General features: G+C 34.1%; 1 protein-coding gene across 1 annotated transcript in view; it reads right to left on the reverse strand.

Annotated features, from left to right (window-relative positions):
- Positions 1-18,929, reverse strand: part of sspo (SCO-spondin) — an 89,255-nt gene that overhangs the window by 1,121 nt on the left and 69,205 nt on the right. Inside the window, 16 exon segments of the mRNA XM_016518895.1 lie at positions 363-493; positions 1,969-2,029; positions 4,408-4,503; positions 5,787-6,007; positions 7,153-7,199; positions 7,901-8,046; positions 9,131-9,258; positions 12,349-12,548; positions 14,167-14,305; positions 14,380-14,496; positions 14,641-14,802; positions 16,048-16,108; positions 16,381-16,450; positions 17,350-17,486; positions 17,939-18,060; positions 18,376-18,531. Coding sequence (XP_016374381.1) covers positions 363-493; positions 1,969-2,029; positions 4,408-4,503; positions 5,787-6,007; positions 7,153-7,199; positions 7,901-8,046; positions 9,131-9,258; positions 12,349-12,548; positions 14,167-14,305; positions 14,380-14,496; positions 14,641-14,802; positions 16,048-16,108; positions 16,381-16,450; positions 17,350-17,486; positions 17,939-18,060; positions 18,376-18,531 — 1,994 coding nt within the window.

The raw sequence follows: 18,929 nt of genomic DNA on the forward strand, positions 1-18,929 counted from the left end.
ATTGTTATTTCAATGGAAAATATAACCGTTTATTAATTGTAAATCTAAAAAAAGTATAAAAATGCAATACAATGTTCCCTGATATCATTTAGTACACCACTGATCTATAATATGTTTTATGGTTAACAGTATTAATCTAACAATGTAATTAATATAACAGTGTATAGTTATTGACCAAACATTTTACGCTACCAGTATTAGGCAGACTTTCCACATTGATGCATTTATAACACACAATGCATCCAAAACCTATAAGCAGAATAATTCGTAAGTAGATAAAAATCTAGATACGTTAATAACCTGTGAACTTCACAGTTCAGAGATCAGAGCTCAGAGTTCATGAACGACACGGCGACACACACCTCCAGAATGACATCGGTCCGGGACAAACAGCGTCCTCTGCAGAAGCTGACCTCCACGTTGTCCAGGCGACAGTCGCCCTTGGTGATGTTCCTGACCTCAGTGTAACGACGGCACTCGGCAACCGGATCCTCTGGAGACGAGAAAGTGATGTCCACAGGAGAAAATAGGACAGAAGAAGGGAGAGAGACAGCAATTAACAGAAGAACATACAGAAGAAGAATTACAATCAAAAGAATCACATTTGATTTAATGAAGGCTCTCTGAGAAACTCAAGACAGTTGAGAGAATAATCTTTGTTTTTGTTATGTTTCATTCAAATATAATAACTTGCTTCATCCCAGAAACCACTTACATCCTATTTTTCAACCACCTGTCATTTTCATCACTTTTCACCATCCAACTGATTCCTGATGGATAAAATCTAAATATCCAGTTTCCCTCAGAAATACATCATATTACAGAAGTAAAATGGGTTAAATAGCATTTCATGTTGACTTTAATTTACACTTATCATACAAAAAAATGAAAACATCCAAATGTATTAAAATTACCAACCCAAACATGCAAAATGATTCGTATAGTTTGAATAGGACAACTGATAATTTTGTAAATGCATAAACAACATTGTTATACTTTTTAATGGTAACACTTTACAGTAATATAATAGCATTAGTTAATGCATTTAACTAAAATTAACTAACAATGAGCAATATATTTGTTACAGCATGTATTAATCTGTCACTGTTAATTAATAAAAATACAACAATTCATTGTTAGTTCGCGTTAGCTAATAAATAATATTAACAGATAAAATTTTTGTTTATATTATTACAGTATTCGTAGTAGTAGTAGTAGTAGTAGTACAATATTATTATATTAATATAATTATTATAATTATAATATAAATTATATATGATTATATTATTATTATTATTAATGTATTATTATATTATTCGCAGTATAATAATAATAATAATTATTATTATTATTATTTTAATAACATTTACAGAGTTAATTAATGTTAAAACCTTATTGTAAGGTGTAGGAACTGGGATAAATGTAAAAATAGGAATGTTTTCTATTACCAGTCACATAACTATATGACAGAATAGCACCATAGAGTTTTATTTTATTTGACTTCAACCAGTTGGAAAGCATTTCTTCCTGCATTTTAAAATTGATAATCCTATTATGTTTCCACTCTAACTAACCATGCATGATTATATGGCTAGTAGAATTTTATTATTTGCATTCAGCGTTGATTTATAAGATTCGCTCCTGCATTTGAATGTGGTTGTTACTCCTGAAACTTTCCAGCGCACTGCACGATTTGAGAGTTTTGGAACGTGTCAGCATTTTTATATCGCACAAATTACCCGAACGGATCCTTTCAGTGGAGAAGAACTTACACCGTCCTGCAATCTCTGGAATGTAGTTACACGGCTGGATCTGGAGTCGGGCTGTAGTTTGACTACCTAAAGCTCCAGTATGCTTAATGATGTGTACTACACCAATCGTCTGTGGCACATGAGAAGTGCTGACAAACATCAGCGAACGACTGCAGGCTCACTCTTCCCTATTAGTGGGATACTGTGTGACTCTTACCTGGAAACTCTCTGCGGCACACGGGACAGCAGCTCTCCGCTTCCAGCACCTTCACTTCACCCTGGAAAACAGAGCAGGAGAGAAAGCATATCAGAGGTGCAGGTGGCTGAGAATAGCTCGCCGGTGGGATGGACGGATGCTGACAGTACAGACGAGCATCAGGCTGTGACAGCCTCCATACGACTGCCACAGGGGCTCAGACGTTTACACTGAAAATATAGAGTAAAACTGAGAATCCACAGGTAATGTATGACATGTTTTGGTTTGTTTGGCTTGTTATTCAAATATATACACTCTAAAAAATGCTGGGTTAAATACAACCCAGTGTTGGGTAAAATATGGACAAACCCAGCGATTGGGTTCTTTTGACCCAGTGGTTGGGTTAAATGTTAGTAACCCAAATGCTGGGACAAAACAACCCAATCCCTGGGTTTGTCCATATTTTACCCAACACTGGGTTGCATTTAACCCAGCATTTTTTTAGAGTGTACACACACAATGCATATGGGCAGATGACATTTACATTGGAATATGATTATTCAATGTGACCTACAGTGTATCAATCTATACATGTATGCATCATGCAAAAGTACCTGTCAACTAAGTTTATTTTCTACAAATTTTTCCCATAGGGATTTTTAAAAAGTCAGTTTGAGAGTGAACCAAACCAACCAGCTATGAGGTCGGGTTATTATCAATAAATAAAAAATAATAAAAATGTTAAAAAAAAAAACTAAAACTGAAATAAAATTTAATAAAAAAAATTTATAAATAAATTAATAGAGACTATATATATACATATATATTCCATTTTTCCCATAGGGATTTTTCAAAAGTGTTTGTTTAAGAATTATAAGCAATGAACCAGACCATCCATCTACGAGGCAGGACTATAATTATAATGATAATTATAATTAACTAAATCTAAAACAATAAAAATTGATAAATAAAATCAACTTTAATTGAAATAAAATAGAACGAACGAACGAATGAATGAATGAATAATAAAAAATAAAAGAAAGAAAGAAAAATAAAAAATAAAACTTATGTTATCTAGTTGACAAGGTATTTCTCATTTTCATTTAGGTTAACCTGATGTACTAAAATAACTAAAACTGGACTAAAAAACAATAATAAAAAAACTATATAGACATTAAAAAACTGACAAAAGCACACAAAAAAAATGACAAAAACTTTAAAAATTAAATATAAAAATAAAACTTCATTCTAAACATTAATAAAAACTACAATATTATCTCAAAGGTACGAAAATAACACTTCTATTACAAACCCTGATTTGAATCAAAAAAGAATTAAAAAATCGGACAAAGAGACAAAGGCACAAGACAGCTTAGTGAGGGAAACGACTACAGTCGAATTAACTAACAATCAAATTAAGAGCGATGGAGAAATATAGAACTATTCATTTAAAAGTTGTTGATTATATCTATAGAAATATATTTTAAGTTTATATGCACACACCATTGATTAATAACCTCTGAGCTCACAGTAAGTCTTTAAAGGTTTATAAGTTATCACTAAAAAGTTGTATTTAACGTTTTATTTTGTTTTAATTAACACGTCCCTTGACATCAACAAGTTGGAAAACATTTGATTTTAACTAGTTGTGTATGCTTATATGGTTATCAGTATTTTTTATTATTATTATTATTAATTATTTGCATTTTGCGTTGTTTGTTTGCAGCTCTCCTGCATTTGAATGCAATTGTTACTCCAGAAACTTTCCAGTGCACTGCATGATTTGAGAGTTTTCACTGTTTAAACACATCAGCATTTTTATACCTCACAATTTATCTGAACTATGTGACTGTTTGCAACTTTGAAAACTCTTTTTATTATATTTCTGGAATTCGGTTTGGTGAAATCCGAGAAATGAAACACTATGAAAGTCCAGTCTGTGTTTATTTCAGTCAGTGATGATTAGTTTGGAGTTAAGAGGAACACTCCTTCGGTGAGGTGTGACATTTATGTGCCGGCGGCAGAAATGCAAATTGGGTAATTTGATTTGGACTGAATGAAGAAGAACAAATCGTCTAGGAACCAGGGGGAGTATTTTTAGTTTTTCTTTCAACAGATCTGCTCCCAGTGATCCCCAGGAGCCCAGAGGAGATGTTGGGTTCCTCGGAGACGCTGCAGAAGCTTCGGAGACGTCCAGGCGTCACTCCAGAGCCATCTGGGACATTATCCCTGACCGGAGCTGTTGCCTGGACAACGGGTCGGCCTATTTCCAGCATCTGGTCCTCTAACGGCGTCCTGAACTCATTACTGATGCAAGGCTATTCATTGATTATTTGGCCGACGCATGTGAAACCGAACAGCAGCGGATGTCTAACGGAGAATATACTGGAGAAATGTCAAATCTTTCTGTGTGTGAGGTGAAGGAAAGCGAATATGAAAGACAAACGACACATTTCTTACCTCAGAGCAGTGAAGGGGAGGACAGTTTGATTGACACCGTTTCTGGCCATTGATACAGCGACATGACTGACAGCCTTCCACCCACTCGGACCCCGGCTGTGACACACAACACACAACGGTCAATTCATTCATATTTACATTAATGTGCTTGGACAGACACTTCCTACTAAAATAAGTTCTAGATAATATTTTGTGCCTGTGTTTTGCATTTATTAGTGTATTAATAGTAGTATCATGATAGTGCATTATATTCACAATAGTGTATCTGTATATTAAAATATATTTAAAAAAATGATTAAAAATATATATTAAAATCAAATATATTTTTATATATTTATATAATATGTATAATATTTAATATATATTGCTATTACCATTTTAATTAATACTTTTATTCAGCACGGATGCATTAAATTGAACAAAAGTGACAGTAAAGACATTTATAATGTTACAAAAGATTTCTATTTCAAATAAATGCTGTTCTTCTGAACTTTCTGTTCATCTATGAATCCTGAAAATTAAAATGTATCGCACTTTCCACAAAAATATTGTGCAGCACAACTGTTTTCAACATTGATAATAATCAGAAATGTTTCTTGAGCAGCAAATCAGCATATTAGAATGATTTCTGAAGATCATGTGACACTGAAGACTGGAGTAATGATGCTGAAAATTCAGCTTTGATCACAGAAATAAATTATATTTTAACAGATATTCACATAGAAAACAGTTATTTTAAATTGCAATAATGTTTCAGTTTTATCGATCAAATAAATGCAAGAGCAACTTAAGAGCAAAAAAACATTAATTTTTTAACAAATATTAGTTATCATTAGTTCATTATATTTTTAGTTCTTTTTAGAATTTAGAATTTTTAGATTTTTTGTTGTTGTTGTATTTCTTAGAATAACATTGGTCAATCATTCATAATAAAACCAGGAACATGAATTAATAAAGTAAATAGGTATATTTAAGTTAAGAATCAAATACTACAACAGGTTCTTTTGAATGTAGAGTTTGTAAATATTGATCTGCTGTTAATATAGTATTGTGTACTGTATACCATCCATCCATGTTGTGGTGATGGCATTTTTCCAGCCACAGGAAGTTACATCGTCCATCTCATTCAACCAAACGCTCTTCATACAGAAACTCTTAAACGAGCGCCACTGTAGTTCAATTCGACAACCTCATAAGGCCTTTAAACGTTTTGTTTCATAATTGATGATGGCAATTATCTTTTTTCTACAAATGCCCTGAGTGCTAATCCATCAGACTCGTTAATGACCTTCCTTATTAGAATAAATAAACAAAGTAACCAGCACTGCAATTACAGGCTAAAGCACAGCAGTGTGACGGGTGATTGTGTGTTCGTGTACCTCCCGAAGCGTCCCGTCTTCCTCTTCACACTGACACAGTGCTGGAATCACACACCGGCCCTCCAGGCTCCGATACCGGCCCTCCTCACACACACAGCCCTCTGTGGCCCCGGGGCCCGTGCAGTTGAGCGGTTCAGGGCTGTACAGGTCCAAACACCCCCTCTCACACACTCGCCCCGATGCGGACTCACTCCAGAGCCAACGCTCACCCTCTGGACACGCTGTATGAACATTAGTTGATGACCAATGGGCTTTAGGGAAGGGCAGATGCTATGTTTATTTATTTTTTTAACTCTGTTTTCTTTTATTATTATTTTTAAATAAACAGAACAGTTACAGTTGCATAAATAAATCAATAAAATTATTATTATTAAAAATAATTGATAAATAAATCAATTTATTATTATTATTATTATTATTATTATTAAAACAAACAAATAAATAAATATAAAATAATATAGGTAAAAAATTAAATCATTATTATTAAAACAAATAAGTAAAATTATTATTATTATTAGTTAAATAATTATTATTATTATTAAGCAAATAAATACATTCACATTATCAAAACAAATAAATAAAAATATTAACATTATTTAATTAATAATTGTATAAAAGTATAAATTATTATTATTATTATGCTGCCAAATAAAAAATATATACATAATTTTTATTGTTATAATAAATGAAAACAAACAAATAAAAATAATATTAAAATAACAACAACTACTACTACTAATAATAATCAATTAATGAATAATAATAATAATCATCATCATCACCATAAAAATTATTAATAATAATAATAATAATAATAATACATTAATAAAATAACGTACAGTGCAATTACACTTCGAAGTACTTCAAGGAATACACTACTGGCATATTTAAATTAACTTGAACAAAAATGCTACACCCCAATGTGTTTTCGGTCTGAACACCCCACAAACCCTCAGCACTGTGTTTCTCACCACATACGGGGCCCCTGCAGACTCGTGAAGTGTGTGACGGCCCCTCACACTCCCGTCCTCCTGACGCTGGCGCCGTATCGTCCGGCTGAAGAACTGCTGTCCAGATCCGCAGGACGCTGAGCAAGAGCTCCACGCTGACCAGCTGCTCCACTCACAGTCCACTAAATGAAAACACACAGCATTCAGACTCTGCTCCTTTCACTTCCATTCATAAACACAGGTAAGAGTTCATTGCTCAGAAGTTGTTTCAGGAACATTCTGAAGTTTGTCTCAGATGTTTTAAAAATGGCCCTCAAGTCAATAGTTGCCATACAGTAAGAATATGAAGCTATAAAAATAATGTTTATGGGACCCTCTGTGTCTCTGCTGTGAGTGTATGAGGTCACATGACTCACCATCACATGACTCGTTAGTGCAGGTAAAGATCCCACCTTCACAGACACTGTAATTAAACATAAACACTTATTAATCTTTCCATGCTTGATGTTACAGCTTTCTCAGAAATGTTTTCCAAGACAAAAACATCCACCCCCAAAGTTTTTAAAATATATTCAGCATAAACTATACAAATACATAAATATATTTAGCATGAATAAATATTAAACAAACAAACAAATAAATAAATAAGCCTTACAGTATTACCTTACAGTAATGAGAATCAGTATTGTGAATCATGGTAAATAAATCAAATGTACAGGTGCATTTTGTTAATGATAAGTTATTTATTATAAAAATGTTTCAAAATAGGCTTAATTTTCTTATGGAAAAATACAGTTTATTTTTTTATTTTGATTTATGAGCATGTATATGAATCAAATATGCACATATTTTCATGTAATTCATGCACTTTACTTCAAAATGTCTAATTATGAATGGTTATTCTTGTATTTTATATTGTCAGTTGTTCCATCCAGAGCATCTGATTCTTTCAACAATGTCAGAGTGACTTTCTGAACATCTTGCCGATATTTTATGTCCAAAGAGAGGATGTGGATTTGACTTCACTACACTGAGACGCTCTTAGAAAAGCCTGATTGAGATCCTTGTGTCACTGAATATCAATCCAATAACCACAGCAGCTCTTTCTGTTAGAGATCATTTACACATGAAACACAAACCGTGCACAGAATGAATGTGAAGTACCATGAGTTGCAGGAGTCTGGAATGACGGTTCCTGCAGGAACTTCCTGTTCCTGGAGGTCCAGGGTGAGGTTTTGGGACGTCAGCGGGAGCGAGACCACAGAACAAGGACACTGGGATTGAGGAACACAGCTTCCGTTCAGCATCACCTGCAGATGGATGATGTGATTAATAACGTCCTCATATTCATGTGGGACTCGTACAGCCATCTGTGTCCAAATTACACTTCCAAAAATACAGAGCCATCAGGAGCAGAAATGAACATGGTACACTCCTCAAATCACACTGTTTACTGCAGTCTGGAATAACACACAAACTAGATTTATATGTTTTCAGAAGACAATGGGCTGTGTTTGCCTGTGCAGATGCTACCGTGTTGCTAGGGAGCTGTGGTGGTTGCCAGGGTGTTGCTATGGAGGTTTAGGAGAGGACGTTGGAATGTGGTTGTTAGGGTCTTCTGGAAATTTGCAAGGACGTTGCTATGGGGTTGCTAGGGTGTTCTAGGAAGCTGCCAGGGTGCTGCTGTAGAGTTGCTAGGCAGGTCTAGGTGAGAACGTTGCTATGGGATTGCTTGGGTGTTGTGGGAATCTGCAAGGACGTTGCTAGGGTGTTTAAGGACGCTGCTATGACGTTACTAAGGAGGTTTGTGCTAGAACGTCGCTATGGGGTTGCTAGGGTCTTCTGAGAATTTGCTAAAACGTTGCAATGGGGTTGCTAGGGTGTTGCTATAGAGTTGCTATGGAAGTTTTCTAGGAAGTTTTTACGACATTGTTATAGGGTTGCTAGGGTGATTCCATAGTGTTGCTATGGTGATTCCATAGTGTTTCTAGGGTGTTTTAGGAAGCTGCTAGGATATTGTTATGATGTTGCTAGGGTGTTCAGAATATTTTTAGCATGCTACTATCTGGTTTCAAGGGTGTTGCAAGGCAGTTTCTAGAGTGTTGCTAGGTGGTTTCTAGGCTGTTCTGTGTGGTTTCTAGAGTGTTGCAAGGCAGTTTTCTAGGGTGTTGTGCGTGGTTTCTAGAGTGTTGCTATGTGGTTTCTAGGGTATTGCTAGGCAGCTTCTAGGGTGTTGTGTGGGATTTCTAGTGTTTTACTAGGCAATTTCGAGTGTATTCTGTGCAGTTTCTAGGGTGCTGCTAGGCAATTTCTAGGGTGTTGTGTGTGGTTACTAGGGTGTTGCTAGGCGGTTTCTAGGGTGTTATGTGGGGTAACACAAACAGATTGACTCACGGCTCCAGGCGGGCAGCTGCACCCAGGACTGCAGGTCAGCGGCACACACTGATTTTGGGGCCACAGATCCTCACAACTGTACGGACAGGATCCTGCACAAGAGCTGAACACCTGACCAGCAGGACAATCTGACACAGAGAAAACCAAACCACCGTTACACACAGCATCCCGATTAGCATTCCATTTACACAGATGACAGATTATTATTTGTGGCTGAACTACAGTAGTTTAAACACGCATGATTTGTTGGTGCCGGTCTGATGGAGCCACTGCAGGCCCTTTCAGTGACTGGCTGCTGAAGTTCATTAACAGTAGTAATCAAATGAGTCAAGCTGCTTAAACGACTCTGGAGGGGAATCTGTTTAAGACACACTTCATTCCTCCTGAAGGCTTATCGCACTGTTTTAAATGAGTCTATCAACTCAAACTTTATTCTGTCTTATCATCTAAAACACAATTAATGAACAGTCTGCATGGCCGTCACACGCCGCATGATTCAGTTGAACTCCTAACAGATTCTTCTCCACATTCTCAGATGCTTTAATGCAAATCAGTGCCACTTTTAATATTTTGTGTATGCTTGTCTCGAACTGAAATTAGCATAAAATTGCACACAAGAGGACCAGTAAATTGCTGAAACTGTAATGTAGCTAAATGGAAGGTAATATTTTCTGTAAGAGCTTGTCTGTGCGTGTTTGTGTTAGAAAACACACACACACACACACACACCTGCTTATATTCAGCTAAACATCATTAAACCATAAATATATATATATATGTGTGTGTGTATTTTTGTACATTTTTACTTTTTACATTGTGTCGTTATTTAAATGACAATTAAGCACATTTACCCCTCATTTCATAAACAATTAAACTGCAAACAATGATGCAAATCAGTGCCACTTTTAATATTTTGTGTATGCTTGTCTCGAACTGAAATTAGCATAAAATTGCACACAAGAGGACCAGTAAATTGCTGAAACTGTAATGTAGCTAAATGGAAGGTAAATATTTTCTGTAAGAGCTTGTCTGTGCGTGTTTGTGTTAGAAAACACACACACACACACACACACACCTGCTTATATTCAGCTAAACATCATTAAACCATAAATATATATATATATGTGTGTGTGTATTTTTGTACATTTTTACTTTTTACATTGTGTCGTTATTTAAATGACAATTAAGCACATTTACCCCTCATTTCATAAACAATTAAACTGCAAACAATGACTATGTCATTTGTAAATTATATGCATAATAGTATGCATAATGCAAATTAAATTAATGTCCTGAAATGATGATTTTTTAAGCAGAATGAAAAAAGCATTTATTTGCATCCCAGCAATATGAATTTGTAAAGTAAATATTATTAATTTGAATGAAAATGTCACAATCAATATATCAATAAATAAATCTGAATAGTCCTAAAAATAAGCTTAAAGGTCCCCTGAAATGCGCAGCGTTACTCTATGTGTTGACGTCATTTTAACTGAAACAGGAAGACAGGGCGGGACATATCGAGTAGCCCCGCCCCTTTTTAAAATAGCCAATAGCGTTCGTTTATATCACAGCTTGGGCTAGAGCCGTTCAGAGCCGTTGAGCTCCGTAAAGCCGCAGGGTATGCCAGCCACAATCTCATCCACATTGCTATAAAATAAGCTTTGAATGCTTATATCTTCTAAATGCGAATTTTGTCACTGTTTTGGAACACACTGGCTTATAGATAACCTTAAGACTAACATACTGATACTAACACCCAGAAAACTTTAATTTTGATTTCATGGGGACTTTAATGCCAAATATAATTTCTTATTTTCCTTGTGATTTTCTTTGTATAGCAACACATACTTTTGCCTGAGTTATGAACATGTGCTGTCATGTTTTATGACAATATAAACTGAAATGACAGACTCTTTACAGGTATTATATGACCGTTTGAAGGGTTTTATAGGTGCACTATAACACATCATAAGTGTTTCTCCTTCACTGAAGTGTGTTTGAGTTTGTGTTTATCTGTCAGGCCTGTACTTCAGCTGGTTTTGTGTGTTTATGGATGTGTTAGCTGTACCGGGCAGGCAGCTGTTGGTGTTGCATGCGGTGTGTTGTTCCAGGGGTCCGGGGCAGCTCAGACCCCCAGGCTCTGGCTCCTGTAGGACCGTCTTCCTGCGCAGTGACACTCCTCCACCACAGGAGGCGCTGCAGTCAGTCCAGGCTGACCACTCGCTCACCACACAGCCGGCTAACAGATCGACAAAATCATATCGGCCTATATAATCTACACTTTACAAGATACAAGTCCATTAAAATACATGTCAAGCACAAATGAATATTCTGAATATACATATTCAGAATATTGGTTATTTTGGTAATTGGTTTTGTGGAAACCAATTTGTTTGGGTTTTTTGGAAGTGTTTTCTTTATTTTTGTAAAATTATATAAAAAAAAGAGACTTTTTTAATAAATTTACAAAAATAAAGAAAACACTTCCAAAAAACCCAAACTAATTGGTTTCCACAAAAACTTTTTTGTTGTTGTTATTGAAAAATTAATCTGTTGCTGTTAATTTGATAAACAGAAAATAACAATTACCAAAAATGTAAAAATAAATAAATAAATAAATAAATAACATAAAAAGTAAAATATCAAGCTATTTATTCAATAAAGCTACTTATATTTTCCCATTATAGAGAAAAAAACAAATTGAAAAACTGTGAATGTAACTTTTTATATAATTATTTATAAACAAATTACCAAAATGTTAAAATCTATGTAAAAAGTTGTTATGCAAATGAACTTTGCATGTATTGTGATATGAAATATGTGACAACATGTTTTTCATATCTGTTAAAATATTTTTATATTTCTATAAAATATCAAATTGTAAGAATATATATATATTGTGTGTGTGTATATACATATACAATTTTTTTATTACATTTTTGTATATATTTTGTGTAAAATATTTTGTAATTTGCATGTAGTGTTTTTAAATATTTTTATTATTATTTTTATGCAAATTAATTTGGCATGTTTTGTGACTTAAAATAGGTGCCAAAATCTAGTTTTTAAAAAAATATTTGTTAACATATTTTCATATTTCTATAAAATATCAAATAGTAGCTATATATAAACTAAAATTTGAATTAAAATATGTATTAATTTACATATTTGAATTTAAATGTGTAGATTAACGCTGCCCTGTTCTGTTGGCTGACCTGGACAGGGCAGCAGTGAGCAGCTTTCACTCTGGATGGAGTCGGCGCAGGTCGGTCCTCCGGTCGTGTGTTTGCAGGACCGTCTGCGTGTCCTCTGTCCCTCTGTCCCACACGACACCGAACACTCACCCCACGATCCCCACGGACCGTAGACCGGACACACGTGATCCGTACACACCAGAGAGCCATTTACACACACACTGCAAAGACAGAGGTTTGTGTCAAATGTGATGTTTGTGTGTATATGTATTCATGTAGATATGCAAGTACTTGCTAGAGCCACACTTTTTACAAAAACATCCTCACAAATGCAGTAAAACCTGCTAAAATCTGACTTGTGAGAACATTCTGAGGGCCACACTAAGGTTATTACTGGTAACTAAAACTAAAAATGTATAAATAAACAAATAACTTAATAAATAAATAACATTACAGTTAGTTGTCAAGGCATCATTTCTCATTTTCTTTTATAATTCTTGAAGTACAAAAATAACTAATACTGAAATAAAAATGAATAAGTACTAAATAGACATATTTTAAAAACAAAAGACAAAAACACATAACTAAACCACAAACATTTGAGATGAAAACAAAAAATGTTAAAGTCAAAAAAGTCAAAATATTAATAAAATCTGTAATAGTATATCAATGATACAAATAACATCGGTCCAAACTAGTAAAAATGGGATAATAATAATAATAATAAATAATGTCTTAAATATTTATATGCATCTCTGCAGTTCTGCTGATGTTTGAGTTAATATTAATATTAAAAGTTTTTAATAAAGTTAATATAAATTTTTTTTATTTAATAATATTTCAGAAATAATACACACATTAAATACAAAACATTGCAATTATGTAATTATAAATTATAAGTACAAAAATAACTAAAAATTAAATAATAATAAAAATAATAATAAGAAGAAGAATAAAAATATAGACCTTTTTAGACATAAGAATAAAAATGTAGACATATAAAAAAAACTCACTAAAACCTTTAACTGAAAACAAACAAACAAAAAAACAAAATAAACAAACAAAATAAATTAAAATATTAATAAAAACTATAATATTTTATCAATGATACTAAAATAACACTTGTCCAAACTAGTAAAAATTAGATCACAATAATAAATGTCAAATAATGTGCCAACTGTTTGTGTGCATTTGTGCAATTCTGTTATTGTTTAATGTTTCTTTACATTGATAAATCTATAATAGTATATCAATGATACAAATAACATTGGTCCAAACTAGTAAAAATGGGATCATAATAATAATAATAAATAATGTCTTAAATATTTATATGCATTTGTGCAGTTCTGTTGATGTTTAGAAAATAATAATAAAAAATTTAATGTAATAATATTTCAGAAATAATACACACGTTAAATAAAAAACATTGTAATTATGTAAATATAAATATAAGTACATGTACAAAAATGAAATAATAATAAAAAATATTAATAAGAATACAAATATAGACCTTTTTAGACATAAGAATAAAAATATAGACATATAAAAAAACTCACTAAAATGTTTAAATGGAAAAAAAAAAAAAGTTTAAATATTAATAAAAACTATAATAGTATATAAATGATACTAAAATAACACTTGTCCAAACTAGTAAAAATGAGATCACAATAATAAATGTTTGTGTGCATTTCTGCAATTCTGTTAATGTTTAATGTTTCTTTACCTTCAGCACAATATTTCAGAAAAACGTCCCCAGACATTAACAGAATCTGACACACCCTCCCATCTGGGACGTCCTTTAAGGTAAACCGGATCCATAAATAAATAAGCTCCTCTCACCAGGTGTTGCAGCTGAGGGTGACGTTCTCTCCGGGTCGGATCTCCAGCGTCCCGTTCTCCAGCGGAAGCCCACAGCGACACTCGTCCACCCGCACACACCCTCCGTCCTGCAGCAGCCGGCCGTCTGGACAGCGGCAGCCTGCGGCACAGAAACACGCTCACATTCCCGTTTCATGCGTATGTTTGTGGCAGAGGTCAGAGAAGCGCTGATACCTGGATGACAGGTGCCCTGCAGACACTGGACGTGATCCCACAGGTCAGCGCAGCTGCGGGGACACTGATTGGCGCAGGAGTCATCATAGACCCTCCCCCTGTCCTCACAATGCTCACCTATATCAAATACAGCCACTATATAAAAACCACATGAACTATATGCAGGTGCACACTAAATCAGTTACAATAATTACAAATTATAGTTACTGATTATACTTCGATAATATTTACAGGATGTCTATAATAAGTCTGTGTGTGTACCGGGACAGAGGCCAGTGTTGCAGCTCTGAGACTGCGTCTGTAGGTTCCTGCAGTGTGGTCCGGGGTCAGAGGTCAGAGGTCGGCGCTCTCTCTGCCGGTATCCTCCGCTGCAGGGGTCTCTACACACACTCCAGCCGCTCCATGAGCTCCAGTGGCACACATCTGAGCAGAGACACACAGACAGCACCACACTCAGCTTCTCTCACCATATTAATCAGGTCATGATGACACTGCAATCTACATTTCCTGGACCGGTCATATCATATTTCAGACTATTATAGTCTGATAGCTTTTATTTGTATTTTTTCAGTTTTTGTAATTTTGCTACAGGATTTTGTCATTAATATATATATATATATATACATATTTTTTTTATTTTTTTTTTTATTGCTATTCAGGTGTTATTTATTTTTTATTTCAGTTTAAGTCCAGTTTAAGTTTTTATTTATTTCCAGTTAGTAATTTTAGTGCTTCAACATTCTTTTTAGTTAGATGCCAAGGCAACCTTTTTTTGTTTATTCTATTTTATCAATTAACTAACAATGTTTTTAATAGTTTTAGTTAACAATTATTTTGAAAAACTCTTTTTATTTATTTTGAGAACACTGCTATTCATGTTAATTTATTTTCATTTAATTTCATTTCAATTTTAGTTTTCATTTTTATTTATTTCCAGTTAGTAATTTTAGTGCTTTAATAATTTTTTTCCCAGTTAGCTGCCAAGTCGACTCTAATTTTCTAATTTTTGTTTCTTCAAGTTTCTTGTTTGATTTATTTCACCTTAATATTAACAATTAACAAAAAATGTTTTTAACAGTTTAAATTTTAGCTAACAATTATTTTGAGTAATTCTGTTATGTGCTTTTAAGTGCTTTTGTCATTTTTATTACTATCATTTTTTTTTATATATATATTACTATTCAGGTTTAATTTATTTTTATTTTAGTTTTAGATCAGTTTTAGTTTTTTTTTTTTTTTTCTCAGTTATTTATTTTTATGCTTCAACAAACTATTTCAGTTAGTTGCCAAGGTGACTCTAATTTTCTAATTTCTGTTCAATTTTTGTATTAATTTTATTTCAGTTTTATTTCAATTAACAAAAAATTTTTTTTAATGGATTTTGTTTAAGTTAATGATTACAAACATCTATCATGTCAAGTAATTAATATTCATAAGCCGAGTTAAGTCATTGGACAGATGGCCTGCTATCCGGTGTATCTCTACAGTACTTGAGATGTGTTGTTGATAGTGTTTTAATATCAGTGCGGGTCGTCCGGTTCAGTACCCCCGACCCGGATCCGCTGCCCTTTGGCTTCTGCTTTGATGACAGTCAGACGTTTGAGAGTCTGATACAGGAAGCGTTTGATGATGATGTGTTACTATGGTAACCGTCTGCGGGCGACCCACCGGTGCAGATGTCAGACTGCGGGCAGATTCGCTCTTCCTCCAGCTCTTCATCACACTCTTCCTCTCTCCCGCTGACCGGCAGACCGGAGTCAAGGTCCAGACAGGCCCGGAAGCGCCGCTGGAGCGACACCAGCCCCGAAGCGTTCCCGTCGGAGGATGCTGGGATACACGGAGAGCAGGAGGTCCATTCTGACCACTCACTGACCATCACTGAGAGACAGAGAGACTGGGATTTATTCATGAACAGGCAGAAAAGCGTTATTAGATTTCAGATGATTTGATCTGCGTCTAAAATAAGGAACAATAGACGCTCATGGCTAAATATGGTTATACGGGTAAAAATAGAAGCGCTATACCTTTACATTCCCGTAAATCACACTGCAGAGAGCCGTCATGACAAAGACTGAAACACACACACAAATAAAGCATTATCAGAAGTCATTATAAATGTATAAATATATATATATTTAACTGGAGATACACTATTATTTTAGAATTTTATAATGAATTTATTTACATATAAAAAACATTTATTAATTTTATATTGTATTATAAAATATTAAAAAATGTGTATTAGGTTGTGGTCCTAAATAATTAATACAGTGTTACATATTTATTATATTATATAGAAATATAAAATAGGAAATACATAATAGTAGATACATATATAGTAGGAGTTTTTTTTAAATTTATGAATAATGTTTTATAAATAATTGTCTAAATATTTAACTATTAATATATATATATATATATATACTTGGAATTTTACAGATACTAATACATGTTTAACCATCTTTAACCAGCACTAGCTATTACATAACCTAGTGTTAGACTACTGAAACTTATTGTAAAGTGTCACCTTTGCTATAAAAATTTTAGTTTAAAACATACATTCATAAATTAATATTAAAAATAATTGTATAAATAATTACAGTATACATATAAATATATACTTATTAAATATATATTTTTTTTCCCAGAAATATTTTCAAAAAATAAAATATTTTACATAATAAATAAATAAATAAACAAATAAATAAATATTTTATGTAAAATATGTATTTTCAGAAATACATTATATTTTCAAGTCTGGAGCACAAACAACAACACACACTGAACATATAGCGCTAGAGGTTTGATTACATCACTAGAAGCTCTAGTTATAGAGATATTTGACTTAATAAACACCACTAATCAGAGTAAATCCATGCTGCTGTGATGTTTGAGACACTTGCGTTATCAAAGGCACATCATGATAACACTGTGATCTCACTCTCAGTGTGAAGAGCATCCGTGTCTCACCATGTTCTGCAGCCCACGGTCAGCAGCGCCCCCTGCGGGCCAGTGACGGCCACAGGTCTGTCTGAGCCCTGATGGAGGAGATGGACACAGCCACACTGATCCGGACGAACACATGATCCGTTCTGCTGCAGGAGACCCTGGAACACACAACACAGCAACTCGGAATCTTCATCTTAATCACTGAATTTAACTTTTCAAATAAATAAATAAATAAAAGAATACAAAATAAATAAATAAATAAAAATTACAATAATAATAATAATTATTATTATTATATTTGTATATTTATTATTTTTTATTTAAATATTTATTTTCTATTTTATTTTATTTGTTATTTATATATTTTTATTAAATTATTTATTTTTTTGCATTTTCCTGTTTTGGGAAATTCTCACTATTATGAAATTCTCTCATTATTAACACTGTACAATGAACAAATGTATTTTATTAACTAACGTTAACGCAGATTAATACTGCTGTAAAAATCTATATTGCACATTATCATTCTAATAGTAACAAATGAGAGCTCGTTGTAAAGAGTTACTGAAAAGCTTTATGTGAATTCGTGTGAAATGCAAGCAGTACAAACCTCCGCACAGAAGCAGCCGGGTGTGCAGTTCTGGGACGAACACGAGTGCGTTTGACCCGACAGATCACAGTGTTTCTCACATGGAGACCCACATTCAGAGAACAGGAAGGGTTTCTCACAATCTGACAGACACACAGATCAATATAAGAGTGAAATCAATTACATAATGAACAAACAAACAGCACAACCACTGAAATACTCAACGTATGTAAATAATCCTTTATTCCGCTCGCACAAAACATGCTATTACCATAAAAATATACATGAAAACCTCTGAGGAATTATTCTTGTGTCATGCAAATCTCACTTTTAAGTGTGCATGTTGTGCACTGTATATTATATGCATGGCCTTGTAGTGTTTGTGGTGTAAAAAGGTCATTTGATTCTGGTAATCACTCAGTAGCACACTATGTAAAATGGCATTAGACTCTGATCACCTGTGCAGCTGTCAGGTTTACAGGGCCGGCTCTGTCTCTCGAGATCAGAGCAGTGCTGCCCACCGCTGGCCGAGATGAGCGGCGCACGAAAGCGCTGCTGATACTGAGACACACAGGAGCAGTCGCTCCACGCACTCCATTCAGACACGGGACAGGCTGAACATGGGGAGCAGATGCACATTTATGGGTAAGTCACCACAGGTGAACAGAGGAAAACTAATCAATGTCATCCTACTTCCCTGGTTAATTAAAAACAGTACATTAAAGGGGTCATCGGATGCCCATTTTCCACAAGTTGATATCATTCTTTAGGGTCTTAATGAAAAGTCTGTAACATAGTTTGGTTAAAATTTCTCAATGGTAGTGTAAAAACACCTTTTTTTACTCTGTCAAACACAGCTCTTTTCAGAGCAAGCCGTTTTTGTAGAATTTCCCTTTAAATGTTAATGAGCTCTGCTGACCCCGCCCCTCTCTTCTGAGCTGCTCTCTGAGGGACTGTCTACTTTAGCCGCATTCATCGTGAAACTTGCTAATTAGCACATTATTAGGAAAGG

This window comes from Sinocyclocheilus rhinocerous, unplaced genomic scaffold (genome assembly GCF_001515625.1).
Source record: "Sinocyclocheilus rhinocerous isolate Xijiao unplaced genomic scaffold, SAMN03320098_v1.1 scaffold1575, whole genome shotgun sequence".
Classification (NCBI taxonomy): Eukaryota; Metazoa; Chordata; class Actinopteri; order Cypriniformes; family Cyprinidae; genus Sinocyclocheilus; species Sinocyclocheilus rhinocerous.